Below are 23,826 nucleotides of genomic sequence, written 5' to 3'. Positions count from 1 at the left end.
GATCAGACCAGACACAGGTCCTATATGGCCACTTACTACATGGATGGCCCTTAATCTTTCTGAACCTCAATGTCCTGTTTTTCATGACGATTAGAAATAATGATAATAGGGATCCCTGGGTGGTGCAGCGGTTTGGCGCCTGCCTTTGGCCCAGGGCGCGATCCTGGAGACCCGGTATCGAATCCCACGTCGGGCTCCCGGTGCATGGAGCCTGCTTCTCCCTCTGCCTGTGTCTCTGCCTCTCTCTCTCTCTCTCTCACTGTGTGCCTATCATAAATAAAATAAAAAAAAATAATGATAATATTACTACCATCACTGTTCACTGAGCCCTTACCTGATATAGGGATTATTCTAAGCTAAGCACTTTACATAGATTCTTTTATTTTTTTTATTTTTATTTTTTATTTTTTTAGATTCTTTTATTTAATCTTCACTTCAACTCTCACAGGTAGGTAATATTTTTCCTATGATACTGTTGGAAAAAGGAGATACAAAGATACAAAGTCCATTGCCCCAGATCTCACAGCTAGTAAGTGGCAAAACCAGGATGTGCACCCAAGCACCGAAGGGTCTGTGTTCACAAGTACTCTGCTTACTGCCTCCACATATAATCAATCCTGCGTGCACGCAGAGCTCCTGTCACAATGCCTGACACAAAGCTAACTAATAAGTGGTATGACTCTTTCCACACTAGGACCACAAGTACACGAGGCCAGGAAAAGTGTCTCTTTTCCTCTGTGATTCATTATAGGGCCTAGGAAAGACAGACTATATAGTGGGCACTATACATACATTTGCAGAGCCTGAGAAAGATGTGGAAGAAATATAAAGAATTTAAAGCCATACTTTCTTAAATGTGAGCTATAAACACAGGGCACATGGACACACACTTCTCACAAATACATCACATAGGCTCAGTCACATATACACACTCACTGGCCACCTTGAACCCCAGGAAGGCTCTCTAGGAAACCTTCCTGAGCTGGTCCAGGAGCCACAGAAGGCTTTAGGCAGAGATGTGATATGATCAAACCTGCATTTTAGGAAAGCTGATCCAGCAGCACAGATGATGAATTTATAATGGAGATGACAGAGTAGAGATTGGGGAAACATTGAAAAGGCTTTCAACACACAGGGAAGAAATGAGCTTGGATTCTAGTGCAGTGTTTAAGAGTTACTACATAAATTTGGGGAGAGAATAGTGCCATTCCCTATAGTAGGAAACATAAAGGCCAAAGTTTAAGAATGGATGGAATACAGTGAAACCTTTTACTTTAGGAGGCTCAGATGTCTCTGGAACACCCAGGTGACGACGTCCAATAGGCTGATGAATGTGTACATATATATGTTCATTTTTACAGCTCACAAGACATCTGGGCTGGAGACACAAGTTTGAGTGTTATCAGCTTACAGGGAGTAATTAAAACCATGACTGTGGATGAAGTCACCCAGAGAAAGTGTGAGGCCAGAAAAATCTGTGGGTCCAGGACAGAGCTCTGGGGAGCTCCGACTCCAAACGGGAGAAGGCTTGGACTTGTGAATGTTCTCCCAGGAATAGCGTGTGATGTGAAAGGGGGTGAGGAAAGGGCCCTGGCGATCACCAACATCTACGGAAGAAGGTGCACAGCGAGGAAGAGCGGTTCAGAGGCGCAGGAGAAGCCAGGAAAGGTTGTCACGCGGCAGGAAGTCGGCTACATAAAAGCTACAGACAGGAGACTCCACCCGTTCGATGTGGCAACTAGGAGGCGGCCACGGTGCCCAGAGTGATGTCAGCGGGATGGTGAGTGCGTGAGCCCCCCGCTGTCTAAAAAACTGCAGTTTGAGCAGCTGACCAAACGCAAGGCCCGACAGCTCCCACGCGCGCTGCAAAGCCGCGCATGCGCACTCGGAGGCACCAGCGGGCTAATCACAGGGCTGTGGCCTCTTGGGCGGGGACGGGCGCACGCGCCTCCCGAGCCCGCCTACTCCGCCCACGGCCCCTCCCCGGCCTGCAGAGGGCGCTGCGCCTCGGAGAGCCGGGCGTGGAGCCGCTCTAGCCTACGCCCGGGCTCGGTGGCGGGCGCCTCAGCTCCGCGCGCCCCCCAGACACCTCCCCTCGGCGCAGGTGGGTCCGCCCGCGGGGGGCGGGAGCGCCCGGCATCTGCGGGTGGGCGGGTAGCGGCAGCCCGCGGGCGCGGAGTGGTCCCCGTCGCTCAGGTGCCCTGGCGTGGGTCCGGCCCGGAGGGTCGCGCTGCGGCAAGGCGGCACGGGCGCGAGTGCCGGTCTGGGTGGGCGCCTCCTCCCGGACAAGCGCTGCGCGTCCCGGGACCCGCTCTCGCCGGGGTCCTCGGCACAGGCTCGCGTGCGGCTTCCGGGGACCAGCTGGGGGCGGGGCTAGCGGGCGGGGCTCCCGTGATTGACACTTCTCTCCCCAGGTCTCTCGGGCTTTCTCCGGACCCCTCCCCTGTCCTGAACCCTGAGCCGGCACCATGGTGAGAACCGTCCAGCCCCTCACCTCCGCATGCCCGCGGACCGCGTAGCCTCGCCTCCGTTGCCCTCTGTATAGCTAGGGCTGCGCCGTCGGGGGCTCGGGGGTCTGCCCCTGCGAGGCAGCCTGCACCCCTCCAACCCCGCCCCCGCGATCCTTGTAGCACGGGCGCCTGAAGGTGAAGACCTCGGAAGAGCAGGCGGAGGCCAAAAGGCTAGAGCGGGAGCAGAAGCTGAAGCTCTACCAGTCAGCCACCCAGACTGTCTTCCAGAAGGTGGGGCCCTTAGGGGTAGCCCCTTCTCCAGGTGGCCTCAGTATAGCACAGAGGCCAGGAGCTGGGCCTTAGAGTCAGACTGCCTGGATCTATATCTCGGTTCTATGACTTACAAGCTAAGCTGTGCGACCTTGGGCAAGTCCTTGACTTTTTTTAAGTTTCAGTTTGCTCTTCTGTAAAATGGGCCTTACTGCATAAAGTTGTTGTGAAAATTCATTGAGAGGATACCCAGAAGCCCATAAAGCATTCTGCGTGGTACCTATTGTGTAGCATGTGTTTACAGAATATTCAGGAGTTCTGATTATTGCTACTTAACCTCACAGTAGGAGAATGATTTGATCTCTGACCCTGCTGCCTGTCTTCTCAGCGCCAGGCTGGTGAGCTGGATGAATCAGTGCTGGAACTGACAAGCCAGATTCTGGGAGCCAACCCTGACTTTGCCACCCTGTGGAACTGTCGGCGTGAGGTGCTTCAGCGGCTGGAGGCCCAAAAGTGCGTAGGAGTTCAGGGCCCCAGGAAGATGGTGCTGGCCCTGCCCTGCCTGGGTCCAGGGGTAGAGGAAGAATGGGGCAGCCAGGGGTATAGGCAGAGGGTAGTGGAGGGCTGGGTGTAGAAAGGCAGAGGTGAGCTGAGGTTGAGTGCTGGAGGGCCCTGAGTCCCATTTCCCTCTGGATGCAGGTCCCCCGAGGAGCTGGCAGCTCTGGTGAAGACAGAACTGGGCTTCCTGGAAAGCTGCCTGCGGGTGAATCCCAAGTCCTATGGTACCTGGCACCACCGCTGCTGGCTGCTGGGCCGCCTGCCGGAGCCCAACTGGGCCCGGGAGCTGGAGTTATGTGCCCGCTTCCTCGAGGTTGATGAACGGAACTGTACGTGTCTGCCTGCTGATCTGCCCTACATTCTGGTTACTGGGGCCTCAGGAAGGCCCAGAGTTGGGAGGGATGGCCAGGATGGGCCTGCGAGCTGATGGCAAAGGGGCTGATGGAGACAAACCAATACCCTGTAGAACACACATGGGAGTTTCTTGAGGGCTTCTAAGAGAACTTGAGGGGTTCCAGCTATGGAGCTCCCCTTGCCCTACTTCTGAGATGTGCTGTCACTGTTCCCCTAGTTCACTGCTGGGATTACCGGCGTTTTGTGGCCGCTCAGGCAGCTGTGCCTCCTGCAGAGGAGTTAGCCTTCACTGACAGCCTCATTACCCGAAACTTTTCCAACTACTCCTCTTGGCATTACCGCTCCTGTCTCTTGCCCCAGCTGCACCCCCAGCCAGACTCTGGACCACAGGGACGTCTCCCTGAGGATGTGCTCCTCAAAGGTTAGCAGGGTCAGAGGGTGCTGGGGCAGACTATGGTGCTGTCTTTCCAGCCTTGTTACCTAACCCTGTTCCTGAACCTGCTGCTTGGGCTTATTGAGCACCTACTTTGTGCCTGGCTTTGGGGGTGTGTAAGATTCAGCCCCCGGCTGCAGGGAACACAAGTGTCCAGTGGGAAAGATGCAGCTGCTGTGCAAGGCCAGCAGATAAATGGAACCAAGGGCTGGCAGCACTCCAGGGGGAGGGTGGGATGCTGGGGTGGCCAGGAGCCACCAGGGTCCTGGCCATAGCCCATGCTCCTTGGCCCCTTCAGAACTGGAGCTGGTACAGAACGCCTTCTTCACTGACCCCAATGATCAGAGCGCCTGGTTCTATCACCGCTGGCTCCTGGGAAGAGGTGAGCAGTGGGGAAAGAGGCTGGGTCTTTAGGGTTTTGAAAGAACAGAAGAGGATATAAGGGGAGCTGAGTTTGTGTCTTCCCCAGCTGACCCCCAGGATGCCCTGCGCTGCCTGCACGTGAGCCGAGATGAGGCCTGTCTGACTGTCTCCTTCTCTCGGCCTGTCCTGGTGAGTCCTGCAGCTTTTCCGAGAAAGCATCATGGATGTGGGTCTGGTGCTGTGGGGCTGACAGGTCTGTCTTTGTCCCCTGGGCCAGGTGGGGCCCAGGACAGAGACATTGCTGCTCATGGTGGACGAGTCACCCTTGGCTGTGGAATGGAGGACCCCAGATGGCAGAAACTGGCCTGGCCACGTCTGGGTATCCCAGGATTCGAGGAGCAGAGTGGGGGGAACTGGGGCAGAGCTGGAGTGGGATAGTCAGAAAAGTGGTGAGGCTCAAGCATTTCCTTAACCCAGTGCTCCCAGCTCTGTGACTTGCCCGCCACCTCCCTCAATGACCAGTTGCCCCACCATACATTTCGTGTCATTTGGACAGCAGGCGATGCCCAAAAGGAGTGTGTGCTTTTAAAAGGTAACACAACCTCTGCCCGTTGAGGCAGCACTTTCATCCCTCTCCTGCTCTCACGGGGGCCCCCTTTCTACTACCCATTCTTGTTCTCAGGCCACCAGGAGGGCTGGTGCCGGGACTCAGCCACGGATGAGCAGCTTTTCAGGTGATGACAGAGAAGCACACAGACAAGGGGAGGGGCTCTGGACTCTGGGCATCAGGCAACTGGGCTGGGAGGCTGGGGGCTTGGGCACATGGTCTCAGACTGGATACCAGGGATGACTGGTACCCAGAGTAGACCCCATCCCCTCCCCCGCCCTGTCCATCCTCAGGTGTGAGCTGTCAGTGGAGAAGTCCACGGTGCTGCAGTCTGAACTTGAATCCTGTAAGGAGCTGCAGGAGCTGGAGCCTGAGAATAAGTGTGAGGCCCCATTCCCTACCATTCCCTGAGATCCTGCTCTTCTGAGGAGGTCCTTTTCCAGGAGGGCTTCTCGGGGAGAGCAGGAAGGGTCTCAAGAGATGGGAGCACAGGAGGATCTAGAAGAGACAGTCCTTTTCCTCACCATCTCCTCAGGGTGCCTGCTCACCATCATCCTGCTGATGCGGGCACTGGACCCCCTGCTGTATGAGAAAGAGACACTGCAGTATTTCCAGACCCTCAAGGCAAGTCAGGCCTGTGGGAACAGGACAGGGGTTGCAGGAGAGGCCCAGTGAGTGGCAGGAAGACAACTGATGGGCTTTTCTTGTCATCCGCCTCCCCCCCAGGCTGTGGACCCGATGCGGGCAGCGTACCTGGATGACCTGCGCAGCAAGTTCCTGCTAGAGAATAGCTTGCTCAAGATGGAGTACGCCGAGGTGCGCGTGCTGCACCTCGGTCACAAGGTATGGACTGCCTTCTTCCTCCTGACCTGGCCAGCTTTGGTGTCTGCTCCATGGGCTTGAGCTGAGGCACTCTGGCCTCACCGTGCCCCTGGCTTTGGCCTCAGTCTCAGGTGCCTTTCTAGGCTTTGTTCCTAACCAAGATGGCATTCATCTCCCTTCAAGCCTATCCCCCTTCCTCATCTTGCCTTCTGTCACTTGCCCCATCGTTCGTGCTACCCAGTCTCAAATCCTGAGTCAGCAGGGCCTCCTCATGCCACCCTCTTCTCTGGGACCAGTCACATCTTCATTTTTCCCTCCCAGTGAGCCCTCCTTGAAACCCCCACCCCCCGCTCCGATGCTTCTCTCCCTAGAGCAGGCCCCAGCACCCGAAGCTGGGTAACTTCCAGAGATGTTTGACAAACTTCCCGGGCTGTTTTCCTGCTTTGTAGTCTTTCCCAGTCAGTGTTTCCATTGCAGCAGTTTGGTCATATCCTTGCAGCCTTCCACTGCCCCCAGACCGACCCCCCAGACTCAGCAGGTCTGCTTCTGGCAGCGGCTGTGCCTACCCCAGCACCCTCTGCCATCCCCTGTACCTGCCTCCACTCTAGGCTGCCTCCCCCCATCCACCTGCCAGCCACCCCACCCCAGCACTCCCTCATCTGTCCCTTGTCTTTGATGCAGAGCGTGTATTGCTGAGGGTCGTAAGGTAAGCATCTCACCTGCTCTGTCCTGTCCTCGGCCAGTGCCCCCAAGGGCCTGTGTGGGACCCAGAGGGTAAGTGCCGCGTGAGCAATGGCTGGGGACCCTCCTCCAAGTCTCCCTGGGTGTCTCATCCTCCTCCCTAGGATCTGACGGTACTCTGTCATCTGGAACAGCTGCTCTTGGTCACTCATCTGGACCTGTCACACAATCGTCTCCGAGCCCTGCCCCCTGCCCTGGCTGCCCTGCGCTGCCTTGAGGTAAAGCACTCCTCCACCACTGTCCTGGGTGGTCCTTTTCCCTCTCCTCTCCCTCTGAAGTTGGCCCACCCTCCAAAGAGCTGTCCACATCTTCCCTGCCCCTGCAGGTGATCCCTTGCTTTCTCTGTCCCCGTGACCTGACCTGCCCCCAGCAGCCTTTCCCTTCACTGTAAGCTGATCGCCCTGAGCTCCCCCCTGCTTGCTTACACCAGTCCCAGGCTGACAGCTGCCTGCCCTGCCTTGACTTCCTTGCCCTCCCTGCTCCTCAGGTCCTGCAGGCCAATGATAATGCCATAGAGTCCCTGGACGGTGTCACTAACCTGCCCCGGCTGCAGGAGCTCTCGCTGTGTAACAACCGTATCCTTCCTTCTGAGGGCCCTTCAGACAGTGGGAGGGATGAGGTGCCACGCTGGGAAGGGACAGCCAGCCAGCGGGGTGAGTGGGAAAGGGGGGTCTGGCAGTCTCAACTAAGGAGAGGTAGCCTGGGGCTATGTGGGGCATCGTTGAGTTGCGCTGGTGGTTTTGCCAGGTGGGAGTGACTTCTTCAAGCTGGAGTTCACAAACCAGCGCCCTGCAGATACTCTTGGATAACACATAGTATTTTAAAAATCAAGAAGTTTTGTATTTAAAAAATCTAGAATTCTGATTTTACTTAAAAAAATTAGAGGTTAGGGAGGCCTTGCTCGGTCAGTTGGTAGAGCATATGACTTTTAATCTGAGTCTTGAGTTCAAGCCCAATGTAGGGTGTGAAGTCTACTTAAAAAAAAAAAAAAAAGAAAGTTAAAGCAGGCCTTAGTATATATACCACGCCTGCCCACCTTCTGGGCTTCCTGCCTGGCCCCATGGGCAGGGTTTGCAGTCTGGAGCCTTACTCCGTCCAGGGAAATGTGCAAGATGCCTGTCAGCCAGACTTCCAGGCAGCAGTCCCCATTCTTGAGGGAAGTTGGTGATGGGCACCCGGGAGCACGTGGGTCTGGGGGAACCTGGCACGCTTTCCTTGACTCTCCTGCCCAAGGCCTCCAGCAGCGCATGGTGCTCCAGCCTCTTGCCTCCTGCCCCAGGCTGGTCCTCCTCAACCTGCAGGGCAACCCCCTGTGCCAAGCAGTGGGCACCTCTGAGTACCTGGCTGAGCTCTTGCCTTTGGTTAACAGCATCCTTGTCTAGGAGACCCTTCTCTGCCCTTGTTCTTTAACTTATTGGGACTGAATAAACAATGGAGAGGCTCCCTCAGGCTGCTACGCTGCTGCTGCCACCGCCACCACCATCACCACCATCACCACCATTCCTTCTGCCATCTGTTCTGGAAGAGAAAGGGAGAGAGTTAGGGTGTGTCAGCTTTCTCTCACACTTTCATCTTATGTCAAATCCAGCTGTTCTTACCACGGGGAACCAAAGTCTCGGTGCTGGGGCAGAATCGGCAAAATCTGAGTTTACCTTCTAGTTGGGGCTGGGACTGGGATTGGGTTTGGGTTCAGGTTCTGGTTGGGGCCGGGCTACAAAGCAGCTGTAAGTCTAATTAGAAGGACTCAGAAAAGTTTTCCCGTGACTCCTGCCCCTTCCAGATACCTTCTGTGCCCTGGCTCATTCACCACAGCTCAGAAAGCCATTCCCATGAGGAGCTGACCAGAGTGTCCATGCTCCACCCACGGGTTACAACAGCATTTGTCCTCTGGAGTAGCATCCTGCGGTTGAAGAGCCCTCAAAAATCCTCCATCTCAGCTGGCCCTCCCAAGTGCTCAGGGATGAGATGGTCAGGCCCATTGTACTAACGAGGAAGCCGCTATTAGGGCATGCCCAAGTTTGCTGGGCTTGCGTGCCGAAGCCCCAGCTCCAGCTGTCTCTGCACCTTGGTCGGGGATTCCAGACTTGTGCCCTTTCTTCCGTGTTGATGCAGAGTGATGGGCAGAGCTTGGCCTCCACACCCAGGCACTGAGCTGGGTGTCTGCTCCCTCCCATGGTGCCCCCCCCCACCCCGACTATAAAGCCCTGAGGCACTTGAGTCTCCTGAAGGGAGGAGAGGGGAGCAGCTCAGGGGCTAGGGCACTGAGTCAAAACTGGTTAGGTGGGGAAAGGGAAACAGAAGGGGGAGAGTATGACAGGGCATTTCCCAGCTCTCTGGGAACCTACGGGGGCCCTGCCCCTTCCCATGTTCTTAGTGATGCACAGGCAGGCAACCTCAGCAAAGCCCTTTGGCTGACCCACCTGACACCTGCTTGGAATTTTGATTTGTACTTGTGCGTTCCCTGAGAGTGTTAGAGGTGGAGGTGGACTCCCTGCCAGATCTGTGGCTTGGAGCTGGGCAGGCATAGGTCAGTGCGGGTGTGAAGGGCTCCCTGCCAGGTCCTGGAGCCTCAGTCCCCACTCCCCGAGGCCCCTCCTAGCCCGATGCATCACCAAACTCTGCCCTTCCTCAGCTCTGCTTCCTTGTGTCATCTGGCCCACCCTGTTGTCACTGTCTTCTCTGCAGTGGCCCATGGGCAGAGCTAGGGCAACAGCGGGATGGAGGGAAGAGACCCCAAGCAAAGGGCCCCACCTTCCCAAAGAACTTTCAGGAGAGCCTCCCCAAAGATGCCTGGCCTCCTCTCTGCCTAAGGGCTCTCTCTCAGGGGCATCCCCGGTGTTCTCCGATGCCAGGGTGGAGTTGGGATCCACACAGGGGCAGGTGCCTGGAGCCGGTTGGTCAGGATTTCTGGGAAGAATTCCAGGCTGGAGAATCCTGGACTCCAGCTGACTGCCACCACTCGGTGAGGGGAGGGGGTGTCCTGCAGTCTAGGGAGGGGGCCTCGGTTCCCACCTGTGCCTCAGAGCCAGGGCCTGAGCCTTCACCCAGTTCCCAGGCTGGGGCTGGAAAACAAGAAGCTGCTCCTGCCCCGACTCACCCCCCAGTCCCCAGTCCAGTCCCAAACTTGCAGGGACACAGGAAGCTGGGGGCAGTTCATTCATGCCAGGGGCTGTGAAGCAGCCCGAGGTAGAAGGAAGGACAGGGGTGTGGGGGTGAGAAGATCTGGTAGAGCCGGCAGGTCAGGGGCTGGCCGGTGGAGCCAGTCTGAGGGCCTGGCTGCTGATGTCACCAGTTGGCAGCCTAGGATCCCAGGACTCCCTGGGCAGGACCAGGAAAGGGGGCCTGGGAGTGGGGAACACTGCATAGGGGCGTGGGTGGAAGGCACCCTGGCCCCTTGCCCACGGGCTTCTCAGCCAGGAGAGGGGCCCTTTTTGCACCAGTCTGGCAGGGAGTGGGGTCCATCTGTGGGGCAGGCTCACCAAAGCCTTCCACTTTCCCCTCAGCTTTGAGTCCTGACAGACCTTGGCCCCACCCTGTATCATCACATTTCCACAGTTCCTCGAAATGGGAAAGGGGACGTGCCTAGGTCCCATTTCCTGCCCCTACCTCCAGAGACAGCCCCAAGAGGCCGGCCTTTGTGTGGGGGGATGGAACAATCAGGCTCCCCCTTCTCTGCGCCTCAGCCCCGCCCTCTCCCCCTCATAAACCACGTACCGCCCCGGCCCCACACCTTCCACTTGCCAGCCGCCAGCCCCGTCCCAGCAGTCCCGACCTGGCTGCTGGACTCAGCGCTGCTGTCGCCAGCACCGCCACCAGGTGAGGCTCTGTCGGGGATGGTGGTGCTGAGCCCAGGGGGCCGAGGTCAGGCCCCAGCAAGGTGGGGTGTAGGCCAGCCCGAGCCTGCCAGCCCTGGTCAGGTTCCCAGACACAGAAGCTCTGCGCCCCGGGGACCACGGGCTCCCGCACCTGCAGCACCCCACCACTCCTGCAGCTCTGTGTGGGTGCTTGACCCAATGTGGAGAATGCCAAGGACCCCGAGTCCCACATGTCACCCACCTGTCTTCTGCAAGGAGCCTTGGATGGGGTATCTGCTAAGAATGGGTCCTAGAGGCAGGCAGCTCCTACATCCAAACTGAGTAGCTGTCAGTTTGTCAGATGGTGGGAGCATCTCCCAGGGATGGTCTGTGTTCTGGGTCCTGAGGCTGTGACAAGTGTCCACTCCTTTCTGGGATGGGTCCTTGAGAGCAGGTTTCTCAATGGGGCATCTGGTTTGGTGGATGTCACTGTGGGGGTAGGAGGGAGACGATTTCTCGGCATTGTGGGCAGTTTCTCTAGGTGAACCTGAAAATAATCTTTGGGGAGGATCTCTGGTTGGGTCTGGGGGAATCTCCAGGGCAAAAGATCATCTCAGTCTGCTGGATGGGACTGAGTCAGCTCTCTGGATGGAGGGAGGGCTTCTGTGTGTGCTGCCTGGGGCATTCGAAGTACAGGAGACCTGAGTGAGTGATCAGAGACTCACTGCTTCTTCCACTCAGGCGTGATGGATGGTCCTCGTTCAGATGTGGGCCGCTGGGGCGGGAACCCCTGGCAGCCCCCTACCACACCTTCGCCAGAGCCAGAGCCAGAGCCAGAGAGACGGTCTCGTCGAGGAGGCCGTTCCTTCTGGGCTCGCTGCTGTGGCTGCTGCTCCTGCCGAAACAGGGCAGATGATGACTGGGGACCTGAGCCCCACCGAGACCGAGGGTCTGGCTCTGGGAGGCGAAGACCCGACTCCCGGGGCTCAGATTCCCGCCGGCCTGGCTCCCGGGCCAGCGGTGTGAACGCAGCTGGAGATGGCACCATCCGAGGTGAGGCCCTCCTATCCACCTTCTCTGAGAGCTGAAAGGCCTTAATGGGGCCTGAGACTCATCCTGACATCTCTGGGGGGCCTGGGAGGCTAAGGATGGGGGCTTTGCTGACCTAGTGCCGTGGCCTTGCAGAGGGCATGCTGGTGGTGACTGGTGTGGATCTGCTGAGTTCGCGGTCAGACCAGAATCGCCGAGAGCACCACACAGATGAGTTTGAATACGATGAGTTGATTATACGCCGTGGGCAGCCTTTTCACATGGTTCTGCACTTCTCTCGCCCCTATGAATCCTCTGATCGCGTCGCCCTGGAGCTGCTTATTGGTCAGTGGGGCCTGCAGTGGAAGGGTGAAAGCCCTAGAATTGGGTGGGGGGGAGGAGGAGGCGCTGGCTAGCAGGGCCTCCCAGCTCTGGTATTAGGGTCAAAGGGATATCTTTAAGTTCCTCCCTCACCACACTCCTCACCTCTGCCAGATAAGACAGGTGCAAGCATAGGAGTGTGTTTCAGAGTGCTGGTGTCCCATTTCCCTAAGCTCCCCCTCTTTGAGCCTTCAGGAGCATCTGTCTCAAAATACTTTCTCTTCAGGTGGTCGCTGCAATCAATGTCTTATTTATTGTGGCTTCTGTGTGTCTTTCTCTCTGGGTCTGTTGTCCTTCCCCAGGGTGTGGCTGGCTCTCTCCTCTCTGTCCAACTCTATTTCTCTGTCCCCATGGCCCAGGGCAGGTGCCTCCCTCACCGCGTTGCTTGGTGGCCGTTGACTGCACAGGCTGGTGATTATGCTGCTGCCGGGGGCGGGCGACTCCTCATACCCTTTGATTAGGACCTAGCCTGGCCCACCCCAGCCTCTAATTTCCCAAGTACCCCCATCACCGCCACCAGGGATGCTCTAGGCTCTGGAAGCTACAGCCCCACGGTGTAGGCAGGGTTGGCCTTCGGGATCTGGGCTGCCGTTTCACATGGGGTAGAGGCATCTGGACCCAGCCAGGGTGTCTGTTCCTCCAGCCCAGGCACTGGGACAGTCAGACAGGCGAAGGTGATGGTGGCCTCATCTCTTCTACCCACCCCTGAGTTCAGTGTCAGGAGAACAGGTTTGGGATGTTGGACTGAGGCTCTGCCCTGGCATGCGGGCAAGCATCGGGTGGGGACAGCTGCTCTCAGTGACTGTCACAGACTAAGGTGACGGCCCAACTCAGGGACACACACACACCTGGCTCATTCACATTCTGGGTGGGGCTGGGAGAAGTCTAAGGCTCTGTCTCCTCTCCGAGAGGCCTCACCAGCTAATTGCTGCTTCCCCTACTCCAGGAAACAACCCTGAGGTGGGAAAGGGCACCCACGTGATCATCCCAGTGGGCAAGGGGGGCAGTGGAGGCTGGAAAGCCCAGGTGACCAAGGCCAGTGGGCAGAATCTGAACCTCCGAGTCCACACCTCCCCCAATGCCATCATCGGCAAGTTTCAGTTCACTGTCCGCACACACTCAGAGGCTGGCGAGTTCCAGCTGCCTTTTGACCCCCACAACGAGATCTACATCCTCTTTAATCCTTGGTGCCCAGGTGAGTCTGCTGGAGTCAAGAGCTCGGTGTGGATGGGAAGGTAGGCGGGTCAGAGTTTTCCTCCTAGAACCCTAGGCTAGGTGCCTAGGTGCCTGGCTCTAGGAGAAGCCAGCCTCCTATTGTCCTCGTGAGGGAACACAGGTCCAGCATAGTGGACTGCATGAACTGCATGACAGTTCAAGGTCATGCAGCCTTGCCTCTCCTGGTGAACGGCCCTGGTTCCATCACCTTCCTCCCACCATCTCTATCATGCTCTGTTCTCCCTCCCAGGGAGGAGGTATCAGGCTTGAGGTGTCCCCCCCCCTCCTCTGTGGACAGTAGTCCTGCAGAACTGGCCCAGGGGCAGGTGGCAGGTGGGGCCCAGGCAGAGGGCTAGAGGGGACCAGGCCTGTGTTTTGGGGACATAGAGGACATCGTGTACGTGGACCATGAGGACTGGCGACAGGAGTACGTGCTTAATGAGTCTGGGAGAATCTACTACGGGACTGAAGCACAGATTGGTGAGCGGACCTGGAACTATGGGCAGGTATGGCTGGCCAGGGCCAAGTGTGCTTGCGGGAGTAAAAGGCAGGTGGAGTGGGGTGAGGGGGGTTGCTGGCTAAGGGGTCACCTCTGCTCTCTCTCCCTCCCTCCAGTTTGATCATGGGGTGCTGGATGCTTGCCTGTACATTCTGGACCGGCGGGGCATGCCATATGGAGGCCGTGGGGACCCTGTCAGTGTCTCCCGGGTCATCTCTGCCATGGTGAGCACCCCCGTGTTTCTGAGTGCTATTATGTATCTGCCTCTCGCCTCCCCTGCCCTCTGCTCCTGCCCTTTCTGACTTCTACAGGAACTTAGCCCTATCCTCCTCTTGCAAAGGGTATTATGGGAGGGGTCTCACTCCTTCTCTTTCCTCCTTGTGTGGCGCCACCCCACGCTTCTTGGCTTTGGTCCCAGCTCTTGTGGAATGTAGGGCCAAGCCCAAAACTTGGCACACCCAGGATTCACATTACTGTGTCAGATCTGGTGGGGGGTGGGGGGTGAGGGGGCAAGACTTGATGTCTTTGGGAGGGGCGGGCAGGGCTTAGGCTGCTGGCTAGATCCTGAGGAGTGGTGGCAGGGGCAGGGCTGGGGACCACATGGGAGGTCCTGACCCTCCCCTTCCGCTCCACCCCACTCCATCCTGTCCTGGGCAGGTGAACTCCTTGGATGACAATGGGGTCCTGATTGGAAACTGGTCTGGTGATTACTCTCGAGGCACCAACCCTTCAGCGTGGGTGGGCAGCGTGGAGATCCTACTCAGCTACCTCCGCACTGGCTATTCTGTCCCCTATGGCCAGTGCTGGGTCTTCGCCGGTGTGACCACCACAGGTAGTGGAGGGACTGGGACAGGAGCAGCCTGGGCCCTACACGAAAGAGGGAGGGAATCCAGAGCCCCAACCAGCGGTGACTATAGTGCAGGGACAGATTGAGGGGGTGGTTGGTAGGCTGGCCTTAATTATCATTAATTAGTGTTAACTACTTAGGCCTAGGGTAGAGGAGAGAGAGGGCCAGGCAGGAAAAGGTCGGGCAGGTGTCCTGGCTTCCCCTAACTCCCAGTGCTCCCTGGTCCAAAGGCCTCCTGACCTCTGACCCTGCTTGGGAACCCCAGTGGCCTTGTCCCACTGCTATTCCTCACCTGATACCTCACTCACCTGCCTCCACCCCATCCCTGTGTGGGATGTGAACCCCAACCCTGGCCCTTCCACAGTGCTGCGTTGCCTGGGCCTGGCTACCCGCACTGTCACCAACTTCAACTCGGCACATGACACAGACACATCCCTCACCATGGACATCTACTTTGACGAGAACATGAAGCCCCTGGAGCACCTGAACCATGATTCTGTTTGGTGAGGCTGGGGCCAGGGCTGGGCCGCCCATCCCTGTTGAGGGATGGTCACCCCTAACACCTGGATGTGGAGAGGACACGGGGGAGGCCCTGAGCAGGTGGCTCAGACCCAGCCGCTCCCTGTGTCCATCTAGGAACTTCCACGTGTGGAATGACTGCTGGATGAAGAGGCCAGACCTGCCCTCTGGCTTTGACGGGTGGCAAGTGGTAGACGCCACGCCCCAGGAGACCAGCAGCGGTGAGCCGGGGTCCTGCCTTCTCCTGTGCCCCACCGTGGCCCCATGCCCGTCTCCCAGCCTGAGGGACAGACCCCGGGGGTCAGTGCCAGTCTGGCCTACAGAGCCAGGCCCTTTCACCCCTATGTTTCTGTAAACAGGCTTACCGGCAGCATCACTGATTGGACTTTAGCTGATTTTCACCTTTCTGTGTAACTCTTTGCCTAGATTTTCTTTATTTATGATTTATTATGATTGCTATATTGAGATGGCTCAAAAGTCAAAAGATTCAAGAGAGTTCAGTGAGAGGTTTCCCTCCCTAAGACACCCACGCTTCTCATTTGCTTTTTTGCTTACATATCCCAGAGATAATTAATTGAAGGATCCTTTGATTTATGTATAGTTTTAAAGCTAGAAAGGTCATTATAATAAGTAATACATGCCTGCAAGGAGGGAAAGAGTATAGAATTGAATAACACAAAATGTAAAATTTTCCCTATTCTCTCAGGACGCTTTTGTTTTGTTTTGTGTAAATGTCTAGGTCCCATCCCAGACCTGACACATCAGGCACTCCAGGGATAGACTGATGTGAAGAGTCTATGTTTCTGAAAGTCTGAAAATTCCCCTGGTGATGCTGAAGATCAGCTGGGATGGGGACCACTGCAAGCCTTTGTGGGACCCATGGGTACTGCTAGCCCAGAGAAGTGGAGTGGCTCTCACTAGGGCACAGAGCATTAGGTCAGCGGCAGAGCCCCTCCCGTCCCTGACTCCCTCCCTTCACACATTCTCACTTTCACCCAAGTTCCCCTCTTGACTGTTTCGTTGCTCATTTTACGTTGTATGCATAGTATGGAATGAAACCAGCGTTCAAATAGTTCGAAGAAGAAAATAGCCCCCATTACCCAGCCCTCAGAAATCATCGCTGACAACATCACCTTTTCCCCAGTGCACACATTTCTGCAAAAACTAGACCTGCTATCCACTCTATTCTCAAATAGCCCTCCCTTCCCGCCTCAACATTCCAGCTCCAGGCAGCCAGACTGTGCTCCCTGCTGCCTTCTTCCCCACCTCTCCCTTCTTCTGGGTTTGTCTTGATGCAGGATGGTCCTGACCTCGGGGGGTCACAGACAGCCAACATCCAGCTTCAGACAGTGGAGGAAGGATGTGCTGATGATTTGGTTATCAAGGCAGGCTTGTCCCACATTTAGCCCCGCCCTGATTGGCTGAGGCCCAAATCGACCTGAGCTCTTCCTTGTGCTACTTCCCTGGGTTGGACCAGGTGGCACCTGCCCCTGAGGCAGTGGGCACTGCACCTGGCTGGGTGGGCCTCTCCCCAGGATCACAGGGTCCCCTTGGCCTCCTTGGATCTTTCACTTCTGTCCTGCTCCCCCAGGGATCTTCTGCTGTGGCCCCTGCTCTGTGGAATCCATCAAGAATGGCCTAGTCTACATGAAGTATGACACACCCTTCATTTTTGCCGAGGTGAGGGCCATGCTCCAGATGCTTTCTTGGGCTGTCTGGTAGAACCACAGCACTGGTGTCAGGCCTGGGCTCTCTGGTCCTGATTTCACTGCTGACTGACTAGCTGTGTGACCTTGGGCAAGTCACTTATTCTAGAGTCTAGGTTTCCTCAACTGTAAAAGGGTGATAATAATGGCTGCTGTGCTTCCTGTACTCAGGATCAAAAGAAATAATGGGTACGAACCTGCTTTATAAGTTGTAAAGTCCGTGAAGGAGCATAAGGGATTACTGTTATTAATGCTAAAACGCACTGCAAGGACCCTCCCAGTTTCTTCTCTGCTCTCTGGCTTCATCTGGCTCAGCTTGGAAAGTCTCCCGGTTTGGCTGTGCCAGGAAGTTCCCAACCTTTGGATCCTGCCCTCCCTCCTGCTGGAGGTCAGGAGAAGGCAGCTGGGGGTTAGGCCTACACTCAGACCCTCTGGCCTGCTCATTCTTGGCTTCCACCCCCTACACTCCCCCAACAGGTCAACAGTGACAAAGTTTACTGGCAGCGACAGGACGATGGCAGCTTCAAGATCGTGTATGTGGAAGAGAAGGCCATTGGCACGCTCATTGTCACAAAAGCTGTTGGATCCAACATGCAGGACGATGTCACCCACATCTATAAACACCCAGAAGGTACCATCCTTCCAGCCTCATCAACTCTGGCCTATACCAAGGGTTTCCACTGAGCACGTGCCCACCCCGGAAGTGGCTATAACCTCACCTTGACCCTTAACCCCCAGGCTCAGAAGCAGAGCGCAAGGCGGTGGAGACAGCAGCTGCGCATGGCAGCAAACCCAACGTGTACACCAACCGCGACTCGGCTGAGGATGTGGCCATGCAGGTGGAGGCCCAAGACGCAGTGATGGGGCAGGACCTGACAGTCTCCGTAGTGCTGACCAATCGCGGCAGCAGCACCCGCACTGTGAAGCTGCATCTCTACCTCTCAGTCACCTTCTACACTGGTGTTACAGGGCCTGTCTTCAAGGAGAGCAAGAAGGAAGTGGTGCTCGCGCCAGGGGCCAGTAAGTGCTTCTTCCCCAGCCCTGCCCCACTGATGGCCAGGCATCCCATGGCCATGGGCCTGGAGACCCCAGGAGGCCGCGCCTGTGTAAGCAGGTCCTGGTGACACCTTGAGTCTCCTCCCCAGCGGAACGCGTGTCCATGCCTGTGGCCTACAAGGAATACCGGCCCCAACTCGTAGACCAGGGGTCCATGCTGCTCAATGTCTCAGGCCACGTCAAGGAGAATGGACAGGTGCTGGCCAAACAGCATACCTTCCGTCTGCGCACCCCAGATCTCTCCCTCACAGTGAGTGCTGGTTGCTGGATGTGCGGGAGGCTCTAGGGCTGAGGGAAATACTAGGGGAAGGGGCGAGAGCAGTAAGCTGGGAGAGGCCTGGTCTGGCGAGCAGTTCCAGGAGAAGGAGGTCAGAGACTGGCTTTGGGCTCTTGGGCCTGTTTCCTCATCTGTAAAATTGGATCTCATATTCTCAACCCTGCAGAAGCTTTGGTGGGGGAGCAGGTTGGAGTTGCTTCTCTGGCTTTTGTGGAGCCCCATTTCTCTCAGTGACAGAAATGTGGGACTTGGGGAGGTTTGGATGCAGAGAGTTTTCCCTTGTATGGTGGAGTGTGTGGTTCCACTGTATCTGGCGGGGGTCTCTGATGTGGAGGTGGGCCTCTTTCTCTCCTAGTTATTGGGGGCAGCTGTGGTTGGCCAGGAGTGCGAAGTACAGATTGTCTTCAAGAACCCCTTGCCTGTCACCCTCACCAATGTCGTCTTCCGGCTTGAGGGCTCCGGGCTACAGAGACCCAAGATCCTCAATGTGGGGTGAGTCTCGCCTCTCCCCTGCCCCTATCCTTTCCTGCCTCCCAGACTGCCCCGGGTCCCACACTGCTTTCTCTCTTGGTCAGGACAGTAGTCAGCCAGGACCCAGTAGGGCCAGCCAGCAATACCTCCTGACCCAGTTCAGGGCCAACAGCATTTAAGGAGACCTGCCCTGTGCCTACGGCTGGGCTGGTCCTTCCTCACTAGGGAGCCAACACTTCACTTAGGAATCTTAGCAACTCATCACCAACACGTGCCCAGCACTCAGGAACCGACTGGGCACTTGAGGATCATTATCTCCTTTGCAGACCACAAAAAACCTTTAAAGTACAGTCACGATCATCATGTGATTAAAAGCAAAGCTTTGGGATCCTGAAGACTTGGGTTCAAGTCCTAGCTCCAGCACTCACTGGCTCTGTGCCCTGGAGCAGATGACTTGTCTCTTTTAAGTCTATTTTCTTACCTGGAAAGTGGGGGGTGATAACTGTTCCGGCTCCAAAGGTGGCTGGGAGAGCTGGGTGAGATACTCATGGAAAGTAGTGTCAGCCTTGGCACACAGCATGAGCCTCTATTGGCCATTCTTATTTTTAAGTATGGCCACCATCACCCCCACTTTGCGATAGGGAAGCTGGCAGCCATCCCTCACAAGGTCTCCCAGCCCAGAAGGGGCGGACTGTGCTCTTCCCACCAGGGCACATCCGACAGGCAGGCTCTCAAGCCTATTGCTTCGTTTGTGCCATGAGGGCTGAGCAGCAGCTCCCAAGGAGAGGGCCTTGTGCCTCAGGCCCTCCACCTGCCCCCCTGGGCCACCCTCCACCCTGCCCCGGCCAGGCGAGGCTCTGAATGCAGTGAGGACACACTGAGGGCTTGTGTCCCTGGGCCTGTGCTGTCCTCTCTGACATAGACCCACACATGCTGGTGTGTCCCTCCCTGGAATAGCACAGAGGGAAAGCAGAGAAGGCCAGAGGCTGACCTTTAAATCAGACTTCTGGGGACAGGGGCAGGTACTTTCCTCTTTTGACAAAGAGTGCCTGAGGGAAAGGGGTGGCCCCTATGGAGGAGCTGGGTGGGGAAGCAGAGGGTCCCTGCCCACCCTGCCCATTCCTTGACTGGACACACAGTAGGCTCTGCCTGCTGGCGGCTCCCGCTTTTGCCAACAGACCAAAGCTGAAAAGTTGCCTTCTTGATCTTTGCCCCAGCCTTGACCCTGGATGATGCGATATGCCACAAAGGAGTGCTTTCCCCATTTTGCCCTACGTGGGTCTCTGTCACCTTAGAGAGTGCAGTCTGGGGCTCCCAGGTAGCTCACCCTACAGGCATCTCTCACCTGCAGATGAGGTCCCCCTGTTCCAAGGGAACCCCGAGCTGGAGTACCCTCAGCACCTCCACCAGACTTTTGATTCTTGCCCCTGCCTAGGAGTAAAGAGATGTGCTGAGCATGGGAAGATCCAGCCCCTCTCTTTAGCTGTGGGGCTTCTGTGAGCCTCCCCTTAACCCCTGCCTTTAAAGGCCCCAGTCTTCCCTCCAGTAAACAAGAGGGTTGGATGATGGTTTCTCAAGGCAGGTCCTCCCTGGACATTCTTTGGCTCCTCACTACTTCGAACGCAGTGTGGGGTCTACAGAACAATTGAGAACTCCAAGGGGGAGGTCCCTGTGCGGGTGGTTCAGATATATTAGATTCCAAGACGGGTGCTACTTTGCTCTGTTGGCACATCAAAAGCCGTGGAATGGAAACCCATTAAGCATAAGGTGTGCCACCCAGTGGGGTGACTGGCCACTTAATAAACATTCCAGACTTACTCCTCCAGGTGGCTGTTGTCACCGCCAAACCAGTCACCAGGGGAGGCTGGAAGTCTGTTCCAAACTCTTCTGGGGGATTTCCCTCGCAGCCTGAATCATAGTCTCTAGAATGTCTTTAGAGGGGCCTTCTGGGGCAGGTTTGACTTTGGGGAAACAGTCCGAAGCCATTTAGAGCAAAGACTAATTAATAAGGCAAGTGGACAAGGGGGTAATAGTGCTTTTTTCCATCAAAAATAGTGTTCTTTTCCATCCTCCTTGGCTGTAAAGGAGGAACAGTGTGTCTATGGGGCATTGAGGGGAGAGGGACAGAGAGAGACTAGACTGGGTGCACATGATGTACCTGTGGATTTCGGTGGCTCTGAAGAAAACTCTGAGAGTTTTTAAAAATGTTTCAAGCCTTGGCAACATGGTTGAACAAGTACATAATTGAAGGACAGTGCTCATTTGGATGTCTAATTCCTGGTGTCCTTGTCAGAGAGTTGGTTTCATTGACTGCACTCAGTTTCAGGCACATTCCAGCCATAGCAGGTGATGTGCTTGCAGACGTGGGTGTGGCAAGGTCACAGCTGACCCAAAGGCCAGGACTGGGAGGGGTCTTGACATTGCTAGCTGGAAGCTGGAAAGCAACTTCTCTTGGAAATAATGGTGCAAGTAAAGGCTTTGTTCTGAGATAGTACAGTTTGATTCTAGTCTGAATGAAGTAGACTTTGGAAGGCTGGCCTGAGCCTAAACAACTTGCAGCTTGTATTCATGGAAAAGTAGACACAAGTTAAAAATGCAGATTTGCAACCAGCCACAGCATAGCCTACCTATGAAGTTATAGATGTAATGTCCAGTTATATATTATGATAAGTCTGGATATGAGGTCTGTAACTTAACAGGTAGATCATATCTCTCTCCCCACCTTCCACTTCTTCCCTCCTTCTTTCATGGAGCTTAGAGGCATCTGCAAGACCATCTGATCCTGCCCCTCATTTTACATTCATTCCCGTTTTACAGACCAGAAAGTGAGAATTGGAGAAGTTTAGTAACTTGTAAACCACGCAGCTAACAGTGGTAGAAGAAAAGAGTACAGGTGGTCCAGAGAAGCCCTTTGGAAGCAGGTTCCAAGCTGAATGTTTTGCCCCAAGGAGAGCTCATCTTTGAAATTGGGGTGGTGGTGCCTTCTCTTGGAGGACTGAGGTGTCTGCACAGAGTCAGGCTCCAAAGAAGATCCCCAGGGTGGGCTTGGGTTGAAGAGAGGGCTGGAGGCAAGGGTTCGGGGCAGAGGCAGGGGAGGACAGATGCTAACAGACACAAGCAGGCATGATGGAAATGCAATTGTGTTCAGTGTGTAAAGCGCACAAGCAGACTGCTGTGGGAGCTCAGGGCAGGATGAGGTTCATTTCCAAGGGCAGGAGGTGCTCAAGGGAGCCCTCACTGAGGGGGTGGCGTGAGCGGGGCCTGGAACCAGCCCAGGAGCAGAGCACAAAAACAGAGTGAGTTCAGGGAGGGGAAGGAGCTGGCTGTCAGGGCTGGTGGGCAGGAGGAATGGTGGAGGGTGATGAGGCTGCACAGGCAGGGCTGAGTCAGAGAGCCTGTGTGTCGGGTTAGGGAGCTGCAGTCTCATCCCATAAGCACCAAGGAAGCCAAGCCCTCGAAGAGTTCAGTTCACTTCCAAGTGACTAGAGACTAGAGTAGAAAAATAAGAGAACATAGGAGGCAAGGAGGCCAGTTAGAAGGTTGGTGAAATTGTGACTCCCAGAGGGATGGTCTGGGACTAGATTTCCAGAGGTCCATGAAGAAGGGAGAAAATGAAGATGCTGTAGTATGTGTGTGGAGAAAATGAAGACGTTGTAGTATGTGTGTGCACACAGACACACGTATATTTGTCTCTCACAAGCACACAGGTGTTTGTCACTTTAAAGATGCCACTTGTCTGCTCTTGGGGAGAATTTTTCTTTTTCTCTGAGATAGCATCTTTTCAATGTTTTGGGGTATTAAAAATGTGCCTTCTGGTTTGGAAAGATGATCATAGCAGAGGATAATTTTTTTCCACTTTCTTTCTTGGCAAAACTGAAATTATTTGGCAATACTGTGTTGAGCCCCAGAGTCTTGTGTTTTGTTTTGTTTTTTTGAAGATTTTACTTATTTGAGAGAGAGAGAGAGAGAGAGAGAGAGAAAGCAAGAGAGCACAAGCAGGGGGAGGGGCAGAGGGAGAGGGAGAAGCAGACTCTCCACTGAACAGGAAGCCTGACTTGGGGCTGTATCCCAGGATCCCAGGAACATGACCTGAGCTGAGGGCAGATGCTTAACCAACTGAACCACCCAGGTGTCCCCAAAGTCTTGTTTTGAAGTTTCCTTCATCCTGGAAACCCCAGATGGGTTAGGGATGGATGGTGTGGTTAGGGCAGGAGCACTGGTGATAGAGAGGTGAGGGAGACAAGGCAGCAGTCTCTGTCCAGGTGTTTCTGAGGGGGTGGTAGAAGAGTCCCAGGATGACCAGAAGATTCCCAGCTTAGGCAGCTGGGAGAGTGGCTGCTGACCGGCTATGCAGAGGCAAAGGCCAGGAGGCCTTGGGGCTTAGGCTTTGTCCTGGCTGTGGGTATGGGGGTTCCAGCTGAGCCCAGAAATGCCAGAAGGGCTCCATCTCCTGCTCCTTCTTTCCTGGCTGGCCCATCATTCCTTCCTCCAAACTCTACCGCCAGTCACTCCAGGCCTATGACCCTGTCTCTCCCCACAGGGACATTGGGGGCAACGAGACAGTGACACTACACCAGAAGTTTGTGCCTGTGCGGCCAGGCCCCCGCCAGCTCATCGCCAGCTTGGACAGCCCACAGCTCTCCCAGGTGCATGGTGTCATCCAGGTGGACGTGGCTCCAGCCCCTGGGGGTGGGGGCTTCTTTTCAAATGCTGGAGGCAATAGTCCCTCGGGGGAGACCATCCCTATGGCATCTCGAGGTGGGGCTTAGCCCCTGGCCGGGAGCAATGGGACTGGAGTCAGATGAACAAGGACATTGCCTCAAGTGCACAAGTGCACTCAAGTGCCCACTGCACAGCTGCTCCCCAAAGGATCAGGTGGGGAGGCCACGGCATCTGGGGAGGGAGCCAATCTTCACTTGCACAGGGCAGCACAGATGCTAATAAACTTTTTTAATGAACTGTTTTTAATGAAACTGTCCATCCATTTGTGAGTTCATGGCAGGCCAAGGAGTGTGGACTCACAGTCTGTCCTGGGGATGCAGGTGGCATTTCTGGCACCCCTGGTTCTGAGAAGTCTGGCTGACAAGTTAAGCGATGATACCAGCTCAGCAGTTCTTGAGATAGTGCCTGCTTAGCGTCAGGACAACCTTGAGTGTTTGACTCAAGGCACCCCCCCCAGCCCCCCCAGGGTTCATCTACTGACCAAAACCCTTTGGCAGCCCCCTGGAGTGGGGTTGGACTGCCTCCCTTCCATGGCATCTACAGTAGGAGTGAAGGATCTAAACTGCCTTTTGTAGATACGTATTTGAGGTACAGATAGTCTGGAGTTCTCTCTGAACAGCAAAAACCACTTTCCAATATTTATTTTCAAATGTCCTCTTCTGAGAGTTTTCACAAAAGTAATACATGTTCAATGTTGAGAATTGAGAAAATA

General features: G+C 55.6%; 2 protein-coding genes and 1 long non-coding RNA gene across 6 annotated transcripts; 2 read left to right on the top strand and 1 right to left on the bottom strand.

Annotated features, from left to right (window-relative positions):
• The first annotated feature begins 1,959 nt into the window (after positions 1-1,959).
• RABGGTA (Rab geranylgeranyltransferase subunit alpha) lies at positions 1,960-8,046 on the top strand. Of its 2 annotated transcripts, none has more exons than XM_077908730.1 (17): positions 1,960-2,104; positions 2,415-2,471; positions 2,631-2,741; positions 3,109-3,233; positions 3,420-3,607; positions 3,850-4,053; positions 4,364-4,447; positions 4,535-4,617; positions 4,706-4,807; positions 4,915-5,020; positions 5,111-5,162; positions 5,329-5,417; positions 5,571-5,659; positions 5,762-5,878; positions 6,703-6,816; positions 7,086-7,173; positions 7,832-8,046. In XM_077908730.1, exons 2-17 carry the CDS (start codon positions 2,469-2,471, stop codon positions 7,978-7,980), a joined length of 1,704 nt encoding a protein of 567 aa, XP_077764856.1. In that variant the 5' UTR covers positions 1,960-2,104; positions 2,415-2,468; the 3' UTR covers positions 7,981-8,046. The 2 variants fall into 2 exon arrangements, with proteins under 2 accessions (XP_077764856.1, XP_077764857.1); XM_077908731.1 differs by having other exon boundaries at positions 2,098-2,196.
• Positions 7,557-20,159, bottom strand: LOC144320355 (uncharacterized). Its single transcript, XR_013385873.1, has 4 exons — positions 19,738-20,159; positions 11,558-11,777; positions 10,655-10,881; positions 7,557-8,116 (listed from the first exon to the last, which is right to left on the bottom strand). It is a non-coding gene; the product is annotated as an uncharacterized LOC144320355 (long non-coding RNA).
• Positions 8,004-23,365, top strand: TGM1 (transglutaminase 1). 3 transcript variants are annotated; one of them, XM_077908721.1, is made up of 15 exons: positions 8,004-8,142; positions 11,134-11,445; positions 11,578-11,766; positions 12,749-12,997; positions 13,405-13,523; positions 13,633-13,740; positions 14,174-14,348; positions 14,728-14,866; positions 15,000-15,103; positions 16,474-16,562; positions 17,066-17,219; positions 17,327-17,608; positions 17,734-17,894; positions 18,277-18,413; positions 22,933-23,365. In XM_077908721.1, the coding sequence occupies exons 2-15, from the start codon at positions 11,139-11,141 to the stop codon at positions 23,159-23,161; spliced, it is 2,442 nt and encodes an 813-aa protein (XP_077764847.1). In that variant the 5' UTR covers positions 8,004-8,142; positions 11,134-11,138; the 3' UTR covers positions 23,162-23,365. The 3 variants fall into 3 exon arrangements, with proteins under 3 accessions (XP_077764847.1, XP_077764846.1, XP_077764848.1); XM_077908720.1 differs by lacking the exon at positions 8,004-8,142 and adding an exon at positions 8,199-10,414; XM_077908722.1 differs by lacking the exons at positions 8,004-8,142; positions 12,749-12,997 and adding an exon at positions 8,199-10,414.
• Positions 23,366-23,826: the final 461 nt, after the last annotated feature.

The sequence above is a fragment of the Canis aureus genome, chromosome 9 (assembly GCF_053574225.1).
Source record: "Canis aureus isolate CA01 chromosome 9, VMU_Caureus_v.1.0, whole genome shotgun sequence".
NCBI classification, from domain to species: domain Eukaryota; kingdom Metazoa; phylum Chordata; class Mammalia; order Carnivora; family Canidae; genus Canis; species Canis aureus.
The sequence above is the reverse complement of the archived record's forward strand: the minus strand, read 5'-3'. Positions and strand labels throughout refer to the sequence as shown.

What these genes read in the sequence shown, in the direction of transcription:
- TGM1 (XM_077908720.1), top strand. Translation starts at nt 10,246, where the DNA reads ATGGAACAATCAGGCTCCCCCTTCTCTGCGCCTCAGCCCCGCCCTCTC. An exon ending in GCCCCAGGAGACCAGCAGCG is followed by an intron (nt 15,104 to 16,473) that starts GTGAGCCGGGGT and finishes CTGCTCCCCCAG; the next exon opens with GGATCTTCTGCTGTGGCCCC. An exon ending in CCCAAGATCCTCAATGTGGG is followed by an intron (nt 18,414 to 22,932) that starts GTGAGTCTCGCC and finishes CTCTCCCCACAG; the next exon opens with GGACATTGGGGGCAACGAGA.
- RABGGTA (XM_077908730.1), top strand. An exon ending in CAGCGGCTGGAGGCCCAAAA is followed by an intron (nt 3,234 to 3,419) that starts GTGCGTAGGAGT and finishes CTCTGGATGCAG; the next exon opens with GTCCCCCGAGGAGCTGGCAG. An exon ending in GCTGGAGCCTGAGAATAAGT is followed by an intron (nt 5,418 to 5,570) that starts GTGAGGCCCCAT and finishes CCATCTCCTCAG; the next exon opens with GGTGCCTGCTCACCATCATC.